The sequence below is a fragment of the Perna viridis genome, chromosome 3, assembly GCF_037379345.1.
Source record: "Perna viridis isolate PV_CMFRI_1.1 ecotype Kerala chromosome 3, ASM3737934v1, whole genome shotgun sequence".
Lineage (NCBI taxonomy): Eukaryota > Metazoa > Mollusca > Bivalvia > Mytilida > Mytilidae > Perna > Perna viridis.
Genome location: NC_142447.1, coordinates 13663485 through 13684289, shown reverse-complemented (window position 1 = coordinate 13684289; position 20805 = coordinate 13663485). Strand labels below are relative to the sequence as shown.

The 20805-nt window shown below is 35.3% G+C and overlaps 1 protein-coding gene across 1 annotated transcript; it reads right to left on the bottom strand.

Annotated features, from left to right (window-relative positions):
* Positions 1–1192: 1192 nt before the first annotated feature.
* On the bottom strand, positions 1193–20600 carry LOC148621085 (uncharacterized). The gene is made up of 7 exons (XM_088575126.1): positions 20423–20600; positions 19041–19167; positions 13073–13296; positions 11897–12065; positions 3927–4007; positions 2218–2340; positions 1193–1944 (listed from the first exon to the last, which is right to left on the bottom strand). Exons 2-7 carry the CDS (start codon positions 19152–19154, stop codon positions 1342–1344), a joined length of 1314 nt encoding a protein of 437 aa, XP_088431252.1. The 5' UTR covers positions 19155–19167; positions 20423–20600; the 3' UTR covers positions 1193–1341.
* Between the last annotated feature and the right edge of the window lie 205 nt (positions 20601–20805).

The following is a 20805-nucleotide window of genomic DNA, read 5'->3' as shown; positions in this document are numbered from 1 at the left end:
GTAAAGGGTCGGTTATAAGAATGTTGCATATTTTACAATTTTTTATACCACATTTTGATATGGTACGATGTGGTTCGTCATCGTTGTAGTCAAATATATCGTTTAAAGTGATGGAACATTAAAAAACATTTAAATTTGTATATTTATGTCATCGTATGTGTTAAATGTGTGTATTTATATAATGGATTTCAATTAGATAACCTCTCAGCCGTTAAATCGTCGTGTAAACGTTTTTAAATGATTGTTTTGTCTCGAATCGACAGCGGAAAAAAAGAGACAGTGCGCAGGTGCTAAGGTGGGGTTGCACCAACATACACTGTTAGACGATATGAAAACATCGTTCTTCCATAGAGAAAGTTACAATGATTGATCTTAAGTCCATAACGCTTATATATCTATATGATAATATATATATAGATAGGTAGAACGATAGGACAGTGTACCATAGTCTTGGTAACTTCTCCTTTCATTATATTAGAATGCCGATTTTCCAGTATTTTGTTGTCAGATATGTATTACTCTTCTTTGACCAGTTCTTTTTATCTCTACTAAAACATTTTACAAACCGTTTTTAATAATGGCATTGGAAAATCATACCTTATGCGTTTACAAACGTTATGCAAATGTGCTTAAAATAATTACTTTATGAAATGTTGTTGTTGATTTTTGTGGTGTGTGTTCTTGTTTTTGTTGTTGTTGTTATTGCACATGTTCATTTGAAATGAACATTTTGTTACAACGAAAAACGGAATTTACAGCACATTGTTTATTTTATCATGTATTTTGACACCAGAAATTTCTTCATACACTTTATATGTTAATTACACATCCATATATATTTTTTAAAATTTTATGGATACCGAACCACTATCATCCATATTAAAGAATTTTAACCAAAATGAAAGAAGTATCCAATTAACAAACCATGATGTTAACAGAAACGCCTTCCAGAAAAAGGTCCCATTTTTTAAAAATCGATCTAATCCATACTTTAATGGTTAACAACATTAAAATAATTAAGCAAGAGCAAAATTAGAAAAAAAAATGAAGGTTGTATCCAGGTGACACTATAGGACGGACAGTAAGACTAGTCAAAAGCATTCTAACCAGCGCAATTTCTTAAACTGCGGGGGATGGAGAGGGCGGTTATTTTAAATTTAAAGGATGCCTAAAAAACGGCAGTCGAACTAACTTTCAGTTGGGGATATGTCATATTTTTATAACAAAATAAAATACAATGAGATAGATGTAAGTTCTAGACATACATTTTACACATGTCATAAGTCAGTTCAGGTGGAACTGTAATAGTGGAAAATTAAATCAGATCAAAAGTCAACTCCTTCATTTTTCATTCTTATTTTGTTTCCAGGAAGCTGTAAGAGCGTCTTGGTCTTTTCCAGGAGTAGTTGGATAAGTAACAATTGGCTCACCAACTGGAGTACCTCTTGTAGAGTCGCGTGGCGTTTTCACCGAAACCGGAGTCCGAGGCAAATCTATTGAAGGTGACGGTGCGTTTGGATCGTTAGTTGGCGATCCCCATGGCGTACCCTTAAGGGCTGGGTTATTACTATCTGGTTGTCTTGTGCTATTTTTTGCAGGAAAAGATTGTGATGGGTTGGGCGTCTTCTGGCTGCGGAGAGATAAAGGTGAAATAGCACTGTCTAATGGCTGTGCGACACCTTTTACAACAACTGGGCCGTTTTCATGTAAAAGCAATGCTGGCCAAACAAGGTAGTCGTACTTATCTCCTGATTTCGTATATGGCCGAAATAAATCTGAATCATAATTTGATTTCCGGATAATTTTTGACGCAAGAAACATGGGCGGGTCTTGTAAAGTCATATACCACGTGACTGCTACACAGCGTTCAGCGTATCGTACCACAAACTCGTTTCTGTATTCGTTTCCATCAAAGAATGTCGGCAAAATGGCATCTGAAAAAGACTGAAGTAGGGTTTTCTTTTCAGTAGCTTTTATCTAAAACAAGAATTATTTCCTGTTAGAGAAGGAGGGTATGCCGTCAAGCTTTTTAAGGATTTGCGCATGTAGTTAATAATTAACATGAAACGTACAGAACAATCCTAATTGATGCTGAAACTCTTGCAAAAGAAATTAAAGTACATGTATTTTTCCTTCAAGAATTGTGCGAGTTTTTCAGTTTTCCTTAAAAAAAAATAAGTTAACGAGTTTTCAACTGATAATTATTATTGCATTTACCCGCTGGAGATTCGGAACACATTCTGTTGAAGACGTTTTTCGATACGTCTTCGTCAATTCAGCCAACTTCCCGGTAACAGTATCCCCATTTTCGAGCATTACCATTCTTTTTTCTTCTGTCCACTTTAATATAAAAGCATCTTAGTCGTAATTAACAGATACCAAAAGTACACGAATCAAATTTTAAACGCTTTCCAGTTAATTACGTTTTAAATGATGAGAATCGATTGGGGAAATTTGGAGAAATGCGCTTTGTAATTGCAAAAAATTACGCTGGTAATTTTATCTGTAATTCAAACGTTTTTCCTGTACATTTAGGTTTCTTGCCGATGATCTGATGTAATTTGATTCCATGTTTTAACAGTTTTCATTATGCCATCATAGAAGATTTCGAAAGTGGGTACATGTGTACGGAGCATGTAGAAGTTTACAAGTACTGTACGAATGTTTGTGTTCAACTGTTACAGTTTTGAACAGTTGTTACATTTGTTTTCTTTTTAATGCCTCTGAAACGAGTAATAGCAACAACTCCATGCACACAATATGCACAATACACAAAAACAATGGGAATTTCATGTATTTAAATTATGTTAGCTCCTACAATCATTCCTTTCAAGGTCCCTGTGGATATTCACCAACCTAGTGGTCAGACTTGTCTTGCCCCTAATTATATCAGGTTTTATTTATCATATTAATCAAATTTTGCAGCTTTTAGAATACCTAAAACACTGAGGCTTAATTCCTTGTGTTGCACATGGTAAAACGTCCTGGTGATAGGTTTAGCTTACTTTTTCGGAAGTTTTTGTTTTGAGTACTTTTTGTATACAAACATTTTTTTTAATTTAATATCTTCCCGTATGTTTGATTCTAATGCTGCTTATGAGGTTACTCATTGAAACGCGTGTAAAGCCTTTCGAAATTTGCAATATATGATATGATATTTCAACCAATCAAACGGTAGTTGTTATGCTGCTAACAATTGATTTCCTCGAATAGCTGACTGCTCAAGAAAATGAGGGTGTAGACTGAGTTGCGAACCTCTATTCAGGTATTTTTTCTCTTATATCTCTCCATAATTTTTGCCCCCACGCTCAGAACGTTGGATCTAAATAAATTTTAAGCGTAGATATCACTGTTTTTGCAAACACAATATCGGCATATATCGATAAACAATAGTACTGTCGATTGTTGAAAACATTTGTATGGCCAATGAGCCTACGAAATTTGTATGATTACAGAGACAAAATGGGGCATCTCTCTTGTATGGAGAGACTTACCACTAATTTTTCGTTTTCTGAACATTTTTAGCAATTATTGAACACATTGATGGTTGCATTAACTCCGCACGAAAATTGTGTAGTCATGTGTGAGCAGAGTTTTCCCATCGATAGTTTCCCACATCTTTCCCACATTATTCATAGAATTTATAAAACATGTTTTTTAGGCATTAATAGAAAGTAAACACTTTTAAGTATACGTATGAAAAAGATGGTTTTAAAAAAAAATGTCCCCTTTTCAGGAATATCTTATAAACAATGCTTTACTCTAATCGCAAATTGAATTTCTTCGTTTTGCAAAGTTCTGTACAAAATCTTTCATTTTTTCCGAGGTAAGTATAGTACTATTCTTGGAGTACAAACATCTTTATTTACATGTTTGTATTTCGTTTGACTTTCGTAGAAACAATTCCAAATTTTGGTCCATCTTACCGTTGAGAGTGGGCAGCTGATTTCTCCACCAAGGTTTGTTAACTGTGATTTTGCAATGTCTTCGCAAAATACGAAAGCTCCCTACAATAATAGAATAAAAAAACTTGGTTTCGTATACATCGGATAACGTATAATAGGCGGAGGCTGATGCTCGAAAAAGGTTTGGTTGATTATACAGAGAAAGATGGAAATCGCGGGAGTGCGCCCTAAGACCAGACAGAGGTCCCCCTTTTTGGCAATTTTTAAATCCGAAACTGCAAATGTTTCTTGTATATTTGGTTTTGCCATAAACAAAACAAAACAAAATACAAAACAAAACAAAACAAACACATTTCACATGAGCAACTTCTAAAATTGAAAATACTGATTTCAGAATTCTGAATCTACAAAGGTTTCAGTATTTGTGTTAATGTTTGTGGACAAGTACTATGAATTTATTAATTAATCGTTGAAGGACCTAAACTACATTTAGTTGTTTTGTCACCCAAAATAAGGACTTAATACTATACTAAATTATTTAACTTGTCTTTACACATCATTCAATCTCAGATGATAAATATTGACTATAATATATTATGCTACCCATTAAGTGCAATGACCCTTCTACACAAATAAATCAAATAACGGTCATTTACGAATATTTGATTTTTCAGCGACAATATCTACGATGTGTCTCCAGAAATCCATCTTCCTATTTGTGAATTAAGTACGTGTCTACCTCACATTTTGTTGAAATGCAATAACACACTTAAAACCACTCCAGACCTTCACTCTTGTTGTAAATGATTACGTTCTTGAAAAGCGCACGGTGAGGATATATGATTTTAGGCTTTGCCAATTTGGTATTCAAATTAAATTTGTCGATGATGCACCACGATGTTGTTATGGGTGATGTGTTCCAAGCGACTAAAGTAATTATGCGAGGCCTCTTGGACACACGCTATATGCAAGCGTTTACTTCTAAAATGCTTACATCATTTCCGACAGACAGATTTAAGCCATTCATGTTTCAAACCCTTTACATATATAGGATGTCGCTTAAGGATGTAGACCTATGGTAAGTGACACAACTCTTAAAAATCATTGGAACGTTTGTATTCAGCATTTTACATCAACCTCATGTAAGCATCAAAGTAACTTGGACTGATTTCATTCTGTTTCAAAGGAAAGCTTGAAAGGCTCTGATGAAATTGAATATGACACAAACACATCACTGATTTCAAGAGTTAGGTCCCCTACACTAGATCTACCTCCTTAAGACTCCCAGACGCGGATACATATATAGGGGCAGACGCGGCACACACCACTCTAAAAATGGACGGAAACATTTTCTTTGGCACGAAATCTGGGCACTTCACAAATCTTAAAAAAATAATTGGCAGAGCATGTATGAACCGTACTCCGTGTGCGTTTTATATGTATTTCGCTTTTTAAGGTATTCAAGAAATATCGGAAACACGCCAGGGAATTACAACCCCTTTATTCCATATTAGAGATTCTTATTAGTTAAAAATGGTCACGTGGTATTCATTAATGTGCGTTAAAATGTCAAGAAGGGCATTACCACCTGGTTATGTCCTTTTCGGATTCTTCGATGAAACGAACACAAAATAGTTTATATAAAGGGCATTTTCAATTAATTTACCGTGCTTGGGAAGTGATATTGCCTTCAACTTTTGTAATACCTCAGCCTGTAACTCGAAGCATTATCAAATTTTTAAACAATATCACTGTGTCACTATTCACTTTTTTATGATCATGCTTTCTACATAAGCAATTTTTTTAATATGGGGTAGGCATTGCCTAAATCAGCGAACACCATGAGCTTTACCATGCATGTACCGTCTGTGCGAGACTCGTAAAAATAATAAAGGACATTACAAAGAAGGGGGGGTCAACCCGGATGAAAATTTGTAATTCGCAAGTGCATTATATTTTATTTATATTCAAGCAGCAAGCTAAATCAATGTTTCTATTTGAAAATCTGTCTTGTTAATTAATGGGGGAGTTTCTTTTCAATAAATGAATAACTTGAACAATTTTTCCCATTACCCCCCCTCCCACACACACACACACACACCTTTCCCTTCGCTCTCAAAATGGGCAATAACTTTATAGCACTTCGCAATACTTGACATTTTTATCCATTAAGGGCATCTCTAGCAACATCCATTTCCTCAGTTTTGCCGGTCAGGTTAATCTGTACAGATACCGGAAATACTACAGTTCTCCACGGATGCTGGGAATATTTTACACACATCATGTGACGTAAACAAAAATTCAGACGACAGCTGCAAATTCCAAACAAGAAAATGATTGCCTTTCCTATCTTAGAAAGCTATGCTTCGATTTTGATAATATAATCGGAGTTGTATTTTTTCCGAGGCTGGTTAGGTTCTTGACAACAGCAGCAGTGGAACAGCGGAGATACACGTACGTACATCCACGTGTTTCCGGAAGTTTTTATAAACATAACATTCACTTCTTTAAATAAGTAAAACAAATTAGAAAAAGACTTGAAAACTATCAGAAAAGATGAATTTATTTTTACTAATATGTAATCTCAACCTATATTTTTCCATTTGTTTGATTGAAGGAAATGATGAATTTTCTCCGTGAGGACAGTCACTTTTTGTTACTTCCGGGACATGACTGTTTTTCGTTAGTATATGGGGAACCTTAAGGGAAATTTACAAAGTACACGTAATAACGGTAGAGCTCACACCGCTTCGCGGCGCTCGCTATAAATATGCTAATAACTATGCTCAGTCTGTGACTATCCCCGTATTATCTCCAGAATCAAATTATATTGTACATACAAAAGCCATAATTGCTATGAAATATTTATCAAGACTCATCACTGACGCCAAACATCTTATGTTAATTATAACTTCAATATACACATTTTTATGGCTGCCATCTTCCAAATATTTTGTTAACAACCTTGATTAGCCAATTATTGAACCTGTCAAGCCGATGGGATAAAGTAGCCCACTTTTGCTATAACCTCATATCAAATGATGATTGGAATCATTTATCACGAGCATGTATATTTCATTCCATTAAGTTCAGAAACTCTGTCGGACCAAGGTGTCATACAACGGTCAATGCGCCAATGTGATCGTTATATATGCATACGGTCAATTGCTTTGGGGAGGATAATTCATTTTTTTAAACCGAATTCGGATTTCATAATTAAAAATCCGAATAGGGAATTCTAAAACGAGCATTATCGTGCGAGAGTTCTTAAATCGGATATTTAATTCTACTAGGTACTTAAAAGTTTTGCTCAAATCACTTAGCAACTTAATATTCTATTTGTAAAGCGAGTTTCGTATTAAAATATTTTGCGGCTCATTTAAGTTCGCTCTTCGTCACTTGAAGTATATCTAAAGCTGCTTAACTGTTGCGTCACGTACATTTATAGCAAATTGAAAATATTAATGTCAAAAATCGCACGGAAGCAACCTTATTATCGTCATTTTTCAGTCTTATTTACACTGAAAAAAAAAAGCTTTTAAACTCTTCATACGTAATACACAAAGGATAATATAATATGCATATCATTCTAGAAAAAAATATGTGCATTTGGCAAAATTAACCAAAACGTAATGTTATAGATTCTTTGAATAATTGCTGTAAAATTCTATAATGAAAGGTTGGTTGGAATCATAAGTGCATTTTTAAATTTAATTATTTAAAGTATTATTTTGAGACATATCAATACGAAACCCATTTTAGCAATTGCTTAAAAACTTAAACTCGCAAATATTTTATGAAATTTGAGTTCAAAAACAATTTCGACACGCACACAAAGCAACACAAAAAAATCAAAGATTGAAGTCTACAAAGTCGCTAATCGTACAATAGTCATTGTCACTGATTTTGCCGGCTTACCTTCAACATCCGAAATGGTTTTGTTTGTTGTTTGTTGGGGTTTAACGTCCGAGCAGCAATATTTCAGCTATAAATCACGATGAACATGAAATGGATGATAAAATGAACATGAAATGATGATGAAACGAAAAAAAAAGGATGGGACATAAGGATAATAGGGTCGACAAATTTTGATTGCCACTAGAAAAAGGGGGGATGGATAAGGTGGGGCAATTTAGCCTCATGTGGCGGAATGCAAAGGTTCCTACTCCTATCGAATACCACAGCAGGGTTCTTTAACGTGCGAGGAACGTGACATCTTTCCCAACACGGTGCACCACTATGGTTTGCGGTCAGGTTTTCCGTATTATAGCCTAACAACCCCAGCATGTAACACGCCAGGGGTACCCCATTCCACCACCTGGGACACACATCCCAGTTTATCTGTGGGCATAGCGCCTAGCCCCCGGCTAGGTTTCTGAGCACTATTTAGTCGCCTTTTACGACAAGCTTAGCGCTGCAGCAGGCCTATTCTTTTAACACCCGGACCTGCACGGGGCAACTTCCGAAATGGTACAAATGCGATATGCTAAACTAAAATCGGGCGACTTCCGCTAAAATCTTGGTTCCCTTGATATTCTTGCATACTCTTTCGTAACCGTTATGACCCGAATGTTTTCAATCATTCGGAACAAGATGAAACAACTGGCAATGGCTATTTATAGATATCGGTGTCCTGATAATATATATGACCTTTATATAATCAATTGTAACGAACGCCTGTGTTTGAATCGGAAACTGGATATTACATAAATTCAATGCTAACCGATCATTTTATCTTTTAATGTAAACTTCCCGTTCTAATACAAGCCAAAAAAACAAAAAAAAAAACACGAATAGACATGTGTATGATATATTTAAAAAAAAAGGTACGTTATAGCAATCTTTGGGTCGCTTATGGCCCCGCGCAGGTCCGGGTGTCAAAAGCATAGGCCTGCAGCAGCGCTAAGCTTGTCGTAAAATGCGACTAAATATTGCCTAGAAACCTAGCCGGGGGCTAGGCGCTCTGCCAACAGAGCAACTTGGATGTGTGCCCCAGGTGGTGGAATGGGGTACCACTGGCGTGTTACATGCTGGGGTTGTTAGGCTATGATACGGAAAACCTGATCGCAAATCATAGTGGTGCACCGTGTTGGGATAGATGCCACGTTCCTCGCACATTTTAGAACCCTGCTGTGGTATTCGGTAGGAGTAGGAACCTTTGCGCTCCGCCACATGAGGCTAAATTGTCCGACCTTACCCATCCCTCCCTTTTTCTACTGGCAATCAAAATTTGTCGAACCTATTATCCTTGTGTCCCATCCCTTTGTCATTTCATCATCATTTTACGTTCATTTTATCATCCATTTCATGCTCATCGTCTGAATATAGCTGAAATATTGCTGCTCTGACGTTAAACCCCAACAATCAATCAATCATTGGGTCGCTTATGATATTGACCAGGGAACCAGTTTAGCAACCAGATTAAGCAACTGGCAATGAATATTCATAAATATCAGGGTGTGCTAATGTATATGACCTATATAGTCCTGTAACGAGCCCAGTGCCTGAATCGGAAACTGGAGAATGTTCAAAGCTAACTGATCATTTTATGTAAACTCCCCGCTCTCGTGCAAGCAAGAAACACACGTAGAACACACGCGTATGATACTTAAGAGGTACATTTTTATCTGGTATGAAGCTAGTACTGTGACGCTATGGCGGTAAACACGGTGAGGATCTGCAGCATTACGTGGCGGCGTATAACTACATCTTCATGCGAAACATATGCGAATATTAAGTACTGAAATTACGAGTGCAAGAAGTCGCTAACAATATTAGCGACTTAAAAAAAAATGAAAACATAAAAAAAAAAAGAAAAACAAGGATGAAGGATGCATATCCTAACAACACAAACACAAAGTAAACACAAGCAACCCTCATCCCAGTCAAAACATTATACCGGACTCGAACTTCCTAGTTTGAAGAAAAAAAAGTCTCCGGAAAATATTTTCAAGTACCTTAATTTTGTTTCCAAACTGTTGACTTTCATTGGTACAAATTCATGCTGTGTGCCATGGCGGATAGGATTATGTCTCGAAAGGCCCAGGTAACGCATGTGCGATTTACAACAGTCGAAATAAATGCGTTACCACTAGACTACAGGTAACAATTAAATTTGATTACTAAATAAAATATTAAACAGACTGTTACATGGAACAGCATAATACAAGAGAACGTTGGTCCTATTTAAATAATCTGAGCAATTTAAAGCTTCCTTCAAATTAGGGAATTGTGTAAGAAAAAAAGAAAATCTCTGTTAGTTGTTATCACTTTTAGAGTAACAACTCTCAACTACTTTTCTGGTATTTTGTTAAATTTTCTTTTAGAAGCATAATCGGCTTAAACGGTGATGAAACTTTTCGGCATATCAAAGATAATGATAAACAACTTGTTTAATTCACTATTCGATTTCTACGTATTCTGTATAATTGCACTTTTAGAGGTTTCTGTTTGCGAAGGTTTGTATTATTAAGTGCAATTAGGACTTACTAATTTATAAGATGTTACCAAGCAAAACACTACATAGGCTTGCAGCCCGAAAGAGTAAAGTGCGGAGAACTACCAAGGCCTGGAATCTTTTGGTGCTTTAATGTGGAAGCTGAACTAGTGACCAGCTTAGAATGTAAGTGCAGAAGCCTTAAGTATTGAAATCATTGATGCTCTGAAGCGCCAATTAAAATATTGACTAGCCTTGGTAAAAGACAAACAAGGCAACTATACGTTTCGAACTTCAACGGATCCAATTAGTTTGATTAACCAATTTTTTTTTCATTTAATGACCAATTCCCACGTCTACCTAACTTATGCTTCTTCTCATGTCATATTTTTTTTTATTAAAATAACCTTTTATTTTTACCTGCGGTGGTATTGTTTCAATTTAAAAAATTCCGTCAAACTAATTAAGACAAAACATTTACAAAAGTATATATATTAGATTGAAAAATAATTACAAATAGAATATCTTACGTACACTGTATATGTACGAATAAAACAAGAATCATATTTCATGCTCAGTCAGATTTATATACTCTTACCGGATTTAAATCACCTGCAGTAAGGCGGATACCGCTGGCTTACCAGAACATTCAATACATGCCTTTCCGAAGCACTTGATGTAACTCCCCCTTTTTTGTAAGAGTACATACTGCTAGTGCTTTAGTTTTTTTGTTTGATGTCTTGTTTTTCTTTGATCGTTATATTTCCTGTTTCTAAGTTTAGACAATATAATTGGATTTTGAAGTATCTGAATTTTCCCATCATTAGCGCTTCGAGTATGTTTTTATCGATTTATAAATCCAAACTCAGCTGCAGATTATTACCAATGTCGTATAATAATCATCTTCCCACTAACTTTTAATTTGCATTTTCAAAAGAAAGTATCCCGTAGTTCTATAAGTTCTATTGACCAATGCATTCCGAGGAGAGAAATTATCATTCGGTCGGGATCAAAATGAAATTTCCCATAGTTCCGGATAAACAGTATATTTCCGTGTCTAAATTCTCCATTGAAGTTCCTTTCATTCATTGAGGTCGATGTAACACGTATTTTCAGAAAGTACCATACTGTTTCATTTTGTTTTGACGAACCGATTATTAACACGTGACTCGTGACCATAAGCATCAGAAAACTCAAGAAACTTAACTAAGAATGACGGCTTATCGGGGCGTCTTTTTGAAAGAAAATTCTTAAATGTTTGCTCGTCTTTGTTTCGGTATATTTGTACATTGTAAGTGTTTCCCACTGACGCCTACCTTTAGATGATTCTTTAATTCTTTCATGTACGGCTTAAAATTTCTGTTATAAAACGTACTCGTATAAAGTACTATGCTCCGAACAATGGTGCGCCAATATAACATTGTTTTCAAATTCTGGCGTTCAGGAATTTAGCGCATTTCATTTTTGAAACCCAGCAAGCCCCCCCCCCCCCGAGCTACTACTGGCACCAAACATCCAATGGAATTGCCTTATAAAAAGCTAAGAAATAAGTTACCCTTATAATGCGTTGGAGAATTTCTAGAATTTTGTCCTCTCGTAGATTTGCAGTGTTGTCAAGATATTGGTAGGCTTCTGTCCATTGGTTATCATATAGTTGGCTATACATCTCTCCGACCTTCAGGGCTCTGTTCGGGTCATTTAGGTCTGTAAAATGGGCAAACTCACTGAAATAAAATTGCACGACTCATTTATAGAGGACGAAGTCCTCATTACGGTATATAATGCGAAATAAAGTGATAGTCTTGGAAACACCGAGAGTCTGATTTCTGTCTGACAGGAAGTTACATCCTGCGGAACCTTACATACAGAGCAAGATAGTTTCGCATCTACTTGACTAAAATACGTTTATTAAATGGTCTTCCATAAAACACTAGAAAAAACGAACATTACTTTTATGAGCAAAAAAGAAAAAAAAATATTCAGCCATAGACAGAACAAAAATATGATTCAATATTTCCCCAATAATTTATAATTAACAATGTAAATTTTCAAATAAAAAAATAACTTCGGTTGCTACCGAAAAAAAATTTCTAACTTGACACAAAATCCCAGGCCCCACCCTCGAAAAATAAAATGGTCATTTTAGCCAGAAACACTAAGTAATAGCGCTCCCACTAGTTAGCAACAAGAAGTGACAATAAGTAACGACAAGCATCAAGAAGTGACAAGAAGCATCAAGAAGCCTAGAAAAATGGGGGAAGCGAGGTGGTTTTCTTTTCAATTAAAGGCGAAATAAAGAAAACGTTAACAGATTAGAAGTTAAACAAGAAAAAGTAGGAAAAAGAACATTTCACATTAATAAAATTTTATATATTCAACTACATCCTCTTACATGTAACACCTGTCTAATATTATTATGTGTATAAGAAATAAGATATGGGATGAACTGCAATTTGTTAACAGTCAAATAACAATTTCATATTTATTGACACGAAACAATGAGGCTAAAACAAAACATTCAGATCGTTCTTTTTTTTTTGCCTTGAAAGCAATGAACTGTAAAAGGGTTACCATAAGCTTCACTTGCGGATCCAGAGGCGGGTTTCGGGTAAGGAATCCCTTTTTGAAAATTTTCGTACTTTCCTACTAAATTCGGGCAAAATTGAGCAAATAATAGCCTGGATCACAATGTGTATATCAAAACAAATGTATAATGATAGACAATACTTACTTATTTACACCGTGCTCAATCTGTTGGCGTCTGAGTTGATCTTGCAAATCGGTACACATTTGAGCTTTGAGGTTGAGCTCTGTTTGTAGTTGTCTGATTTCATTTATGAGATCTTGTTGAGTATCAATTGCAACGTTACAGTTCGGACATTTTACAACAGATGCTTCTTTTCTGCGAGCAGTGGTCTGTTTTGAACTTAATCGTTCCCCATTTTGAGCCGTTATCTGAAAGAATGAAAAAAGTATACATTTTTTGGAAAAAATATTGCATGTAATTAATTATTGCGATTTTGTCCTTTAGTAAAAAAATGCGGTTTTTAATTTTTTTATAAAAATCCTACATTATTTTTGTCCAAAATACCAGAGTGCGAATTTTAATAACTGCCAGTCGCATTTTTTTTGTTTTCAAACATCACGCAATACTTTTGAATTTACATTGCACCTAATTCTGAAAAAAAATAACGCATTACCTTGAATAATATATATACGAAATAAATAATATACATCACAAATTTAGATATGCTGTACACACGTTTCAAGGTGTAGTCTCTCATCCGCAGCATTAGAATCAAATACAATGTATGTAGGAAGATTTTGTTTGTTTTGTTTGTTGGGGTTTAACGTCCGAGCAGCAATATTTCAACTATATTCAGACGATGAACGTGAAGTGGATGATAAAATGAACATGAAATGATGATGAAATGAAAAAAGGGATGGGACACAAGGACAATGGGGGGTCGACAAATTTTAATTGCCACTGGAAATAGGGAGAGGTGGGTTGAGTCGGGCAATTTAGCCTTCTGTGGCGGAACCCTATGGTTCCTACTCCGGAATAATACCACAGCAGGGTTCTTTAACGTGCGAGGAACATGGCATATATCCCAACACGGTGCACCACTATGGTTTGCGGTCAGGTTTCCGTATTATAGCCTGACAACCCCAGCATGTAACACGCCAGGGGTACCCCATTCCACCACCTGGAGCACACATCCCAGTTGCTCTGTGGGCAGAGCGCCCTAGCCCCGGCTAGGGTTCTGAGCACTATTTAGTCGCCTTTTACGACAAGCTTAGCGCTGCTGCAGGCCTATTCTTTTGACACCGGACCTGCACTGGTGGTATGTAGGAAGATCTGAATTCAAAACTTAATAGTATAAAGAGTAATAAAAACCAAAACTTTCGAAATAGGAAGTAAAATCGATCACCAAGAGGTTCTATCATGTGCAATACAAGGAATGAAGCCTCAGTTACCAAAACAGTTATCCCCAAAAAACAGAATGCTTTTTTCGTGGGGTAGGTAAACTAATTCCTGCCAGATCAGTACTGCCAAGTGCATGGGTTTTCAGATTACAGCATATTAAGAGGACATTCTTGCACTTCCTGTCAAAGGCCACAGGCTACATCTTATCATGATTTGTTATACAATTTGTATCATTATAGTAGTACATTTTTTGTTGTGTAACAAAAACCAACCAAACTCGCAGTTTACAATAATTTGATTTACTCAATGGTCAGGAAACAACTCTTAAAAATAGCTGGAACTTTTTTTTTACATCAATCTCACATCAGCATCAAAGTCACTTGGATTTATTTTATTCTGTTTCAAATGAATGCTTGATAAGCTTTGGTGAAATTGAATATCACTGATTTCAAGAGTTATGTCCCTCACCCTATGTCTACCTCCTTTAATTACTGAATTCGCCAAATGTATTTGGTGAACACTCGTGGCATATTGCAAGGAATCTGGCGGAGTCATATGCAGTTTATTCTAAATCTAACTTTTGTTGTTTTCAATTTTTCAGCCTATTCGTGTACAAATGAAAGTTCAATTCACGTTTAATTGAATGCAGCAGAGTGTTTGCTCTATCCACGTTAAATGTTCTCAATAGTGTTTCAATGGAATTTTCAACAGCTTCGTTCTAAATGTACTTTTTCTAACCGAGAATTAACTGAGCTTACATAAAACTCGAGGAATATCACTTTGTAATAGGCTTTGACAATCAATTTAATGCGAATCCAAATGAATGTTTAAGCCATTACCAAAAGGGAAAGTACAAAAGTAAGCATTATATAATCAGTCATTTATTATAAGACGACATTCATTCTCTGTTATGATTAAATGGTATTTCTCCTTGTTCTAAACGCGACCAGTAATGGCCTTAAAACAATTTATACAAAAGGGGAATGCAGCTTTGAAATGTGTTATTGCCAATAGCGCCGAGTAAAATGTGTTTGAATAGGTTTTCTTTTATTAGACTACAGCCATACTGTAACCATCAAAGATTGAACTGAGTATCTATGGTGAATAGGTTCTGTTGAACTTCATTTGCAGGTGATGTCAAGAGTGGGATTCACTTTAAAGATATTGACAAAGTACATACTACATGATTATGTATATTAATTACAAATTTGTTTAATGCATGATTGCATTTACTTTTCGAAAAGCAAATGGAGAACTAAGTTGAAAGGGTGACTAAATGAAAAAAAGTTTTTTTTGTTTTTTGTTTTGTTTGTTTGTTTTTTTTTAAATACGGTTTGATACTGTGTGCGTGCATTAATCATTGCGACTTTTGCTACATTGAGCAAGAATAAAATTATATTCTTGCGATATTGAGAAATTACAATATTGAGTAAACACTAACGATTCAATAATGCAAGTTTCAATTTTCGCAATTACAACCCAATTTTCGTCGCAATAATTTCCTAAACCAAAACTACGAAAGTGAAGGGGCACAGACAGGGCAAAAATAAAAACGAAAAAAAAAAAAACAAAAACAAAAACAAAATAAAAACACAACAAAGAAAAGAACAATAAACAACAAAAACAATACAAATACAAAAAAATCGAACTCAAAGAACGGACACAAAAGCAAAAAAATAACATATAAATCGAAAGAACACGAACATAAATTATGTCTAAACGAGTCATCATTTTCAATCGAGTTTCCGCATACTTAAACCCATCTGTATCCCTGTAGGATAAGTGAACAAATGCTGGGCAACCCCAGAAAGAACGCCAAAGGGGAGTAAAACACGTTCATTGCGTGATAAGATTTTTAGAGAATTTTATTTTTCAGAATTAATTTTGAAAAAGTTATGCACGTTAAAAATGTTAGCTTTATGATAAGAGTAATTTTTAGTGATCATTGCAAAGTATAGCTTTAACGAAATACATTAACAAGACTACAGTGTATTAACCCAGTCATTATATTAAATTCACCGCATCGTATACCGGAACTAAAATAACGATTCAAAATGGACATTAATTAGAACAATTAAACCACTTTTTCTGTTCATAAGTGGCATAGCTTTCATGACTCCTTCCTGTTACCGGTTATACCGCCGAACATTAGAGTAAATAAAAATAATAACAATAATCATAAAAGTAAATTTCATCACAGACAAATCCGTCTTTTAAATGGTTCATTCTATTGTTTAGAAGTCCATTTATCATATATATTACGTATATAAAGAAAATTGTTTAGATATTCGTATCGCAAAGATATCTTTAATAGAAATTATTTTCGTACCGTAGGAATAAAGAGTAGTAGTTTATAAAAGCTTTGCAAGTCATCATTCGCAATTGAATTCAGTTTTTACATAATTCGATTGTTAGTTCAATCTATTTTGGTGTTGGTACAAATGTACTTGTCAGGCGACAGTATCCTGTAGAAAAAAACAAGCCATATAACTTCTTCGTTGTATCACATCAATCAGATAAAGAAAGCAGATTTCTATATACAAGTTACTATTTATATCTTTTCTGGACCAATTACTAGACAGACTTTCTTTATATCCTACCACACGAAGTGGATGCCTCCGTTTTTATTTTGTATTTCTGTCAGTCCGTCTGTCTATGTGATCACATGAAAGCAGATCGAAGAGTGATATTTTTAAACTTAGCAAAATGGTTTAATGATTTAAAATAATCTGGATTTCAGCACAATTCCACTTATCCTGAATGCTTTAAAATTGTCTTTCTTTTCCTATGGTATCCAGAAAGATGGAATAATTTTCTTCCCAATTTGTTAATTTGTTTAGCATTGGAGTCCAAATTTAAATTGATAGGTTGTAATACTTTTCATATCTCAGAAAACGGGCAAAAACGATCATAGACATTGAAATCAATAAATTTTATCTTTTCAAAGGTGCTATAGAATTTAAATGGTCCTTTATGGTCTTCACGATTATTTTTATATGTGCATTGATTTATTAGTCCAGGACGCGGCTTGGTATTATTTGACGTCCGATGAAGTGTCCTATTTTCAATCATTAACTTAAAGTGTAAGTTTTTGCAAGAATAAGACAAAATCAGAAAAATTTGAAGTTAAAACATGCATATCGAAAACCCACAGGTCTGACAATAATATTACACTCAAGGATTATTATCTATTTACCGCCCCGTGCAGGTCCGGGTGTCAAAAGAATAGGCCTTCAACAGCGCTAAGCTTGTCGTAAAAGGCAACTAAATAGTGCTCAGAAACCTAGCCGGGGGCTAGGCGCTCTGCCCAGAGCAACTGGGATGCGTGCTCCAGGTGGTGGAATGGGATACCCCTGGCGTGTTACATGCTGGGGTTGACAGGCTATAATACGGTTTGTTTGTTGGGGTTTAACGTCCGAGCAGCAATATTTCAGCTATATTCAGACAATGAACATGAAATGGATGATAAAATGAACATAAAATGAAAAAAAAAGGATGGGTCACAAGGATAATAGGGTCGACAAATTTTGAGTGCCACTGGAAAAAAGGGGGGATGGGTAAGGTCGGGCAATTTAGCCTCCTGTGGCGGAGTGCAAAGGTTCCTACTCCTATCGAATACCACAGCAGGGTTCTTTAACGTGCGAGGAACGTGGCATCTTTCCCAACACGGTGCACTACTATGGTTTGCGGTCAGGTTTTCCGTATTCTTCCGGAGTAGGAACCATTTGGCTCCGCCACAGGAGGCTAAATTGCCCATCCTTACCCATCCCTGCCTTTTTCTAGTGGTAATCAAATTTTGTCGATCTTATTATCGTTGTGTCTCATTCCTCTTTTCATTTCAACATCATCATCATTTCATGTTCATCGCCAGAATATAGCTGAAATACCGCTGCTTGGGCGTTAAACCCCAACAATCAATCATTATCTATTTACCAAAGTGATATAGAAAATCTTAAGTTTTTTTCATACATTGTTTCACCAACTGCCTGATTCTTGCAGAGACTGACACTTAACCGTTAAGACTGAAATATCAAATGATCTTGCAATAGAAAATGATTTGGAATATCTTGAAGATGCTTGATTGTGTGATAGTCATTGATTTTTACACAAATGAGACCAACCACTTTATAAGCATGCGTATATTAAAAGTCAATGTCATTAAAGGTGAAAATGTAGAATATCATCACTGGAATATACTTCATACCTAACACAAGTCATGGATACAATTTTTCTTCAATTACATACAATATCTTTAATCATTCATTGCATTGAAAATATTCTAATCGAATATTGAACGGAAAAGTATACGACTGAAATACAGACAAGACGAGATGTATACCGTTTACATCACAAAAAAGGGCATTTCCGGTCAAGAGGGAGATACATAGTGCATATCTTTATGGAATGATATATCGGGGTAATAAACCGTGATGATATATCGTAACTACAAATCATTTTAAACTACGAATGATTTTTTAGGGGGCGGATAGACCAAAATAGCACATAATGGTTATCCAATAGAAAAAACGTATAATATATCAGGATATGTACACAGGGAAAGAGTAACCCTGAGGTGAATATTATGTGTTTCACACGAACTGTACCAATTCAGCATGAAATCATCGTGAACCTCACGTGCAAATTCACCTTTAGTTACATGATATAAAGAGAAACCCAAAGAGACTCAATTCACTTGACTTTTGAACCAAAATATTTCAAATGTCAAGTGAAAATTTTTTGTTGTTCTTACATTTGTACATGTAATTCTTACCCGTAAATTGTTGTATTCTTTCTTCGCATCTACGATCAAATCTCTTGTGATGGGGCTATTTTCGGTCAAAGCCCTGAACAACAGGTCAAGTTTGTTGGTCATTAGTCCCGACATTATTTAGAAAGGCCTGAAGAAAAAACAAACAGGATTCTGTTATGTCGTTTTGTTTACTAAAATCAATATGCAATCTTCAATAGACCCTATAACGCTTCCAGATCTACTACGTATCTGTTGGCAAGCTTACATTTTGTATCAGCATGAGACAATTTTTGCAGGGCATGTCATGACGAATCTACGAAGCTTTTTCTGGTACATATTTCTTACTGGATAAGTACATTTGTATCTTCAAGATGTCATGTTCATTACATCATATATTTTAACCATACTTCAGGTATGGTCTGTGAAGGGATGCGATATAAGGTATGCGATATAGGTCTAGGGGTGTGATATAAAGTAGACGATATAGGGTTTAAATAAAATCTTATTTGCATATACAAGAAAGTTATATCTTAATCTAAATATATAATATAAATTTTTAGCAGGACATTGTGCGCAATGCTGATGACCCGCGTTGCACTAGTAGAAAGGAAAAAAAACTAAGTAACATTTGGTTAATAAATAGGTATAAGTATTGTGTATTTTTGGATGGCTTTTACGAAACCCTAAGCACGAGACAGGATGGACATATCAGAAATATTAATTTACTTAGAATAAGGAGACATAACAAGGTTTCATATGAGGTTAAATCCATTGACAAAAATGTGTTTATATTTCGACAACTGTTGTCCAAATTACAAATAAAGACTCCTAACATATACAATATTTACCACAGTCATAAAAACACGACCGTGAATAACAAACAGGGTGACCGACGGATGGGAAGAAACAAGAAACACGGAGGATTTAGGAGCTAAACGATTACACAGAAACGCCACTGAAATAAATGGAGAACGCAGGCGCTTCAGAAGGGCGAATATTTTTTTCCTCTTGTCAACACACATAGCTAAATATATCAAACCAATTTCAGCTCTAAAATTACCGGGTTACCAGTAAGTCTTAATATACACTAGGTCCTCCAAAAGAAAGCTGTTGTCGCAATAGTCTGAAATTTTATATGGCGTACTAATATAATAAAAGGTTCTACCAAATATCAAAGAGCTGTGATAAGAAGTGACAAAGAAATGTTTTTAACGGACGAACGGACGAATGAATGGATAAATGGAGGAATACCATACAACTCCCACAGCAAAACTTCATATACCGATAAAATGGGAAAAAAATGGTGCAAGCCGAGAATTTCAAGGACGAAAAAAGCTTTGTAAAAACAGATACACAATAAATAGAGTGCGCAAGCTTAAAATGAAACAGGAAACACTACTTACTGTCACTGATGGACCAATTTTCCTCCTGTCAAAGATACATTTTCCTATTACTCGTATCTTGTTTCAAGTGAAAAGCACATGACCTGATGAAAGAATGTATATTCAAAACCATATATTTAACAGAAGCATTTGTTCCTTTCATTTCGTAAAAGAAATTCTTTTCTTTATTATATTTGGTATACATTATGATATATTAAGTTTGAACATTTGCATGCTACGATTGGTAAGTTAAATAAACTAAAATTGATCGAATTTTGACACGGTTTGAAAACACCTCGATCGCATAAAAGAACTTTTGAAATTAAATTCAATGATCGAGCACGTAAAGTACAGGTGATTTGTTGGTTTTAACGTAAACAAGTTCTTTAGCCTCAATTTAAGTC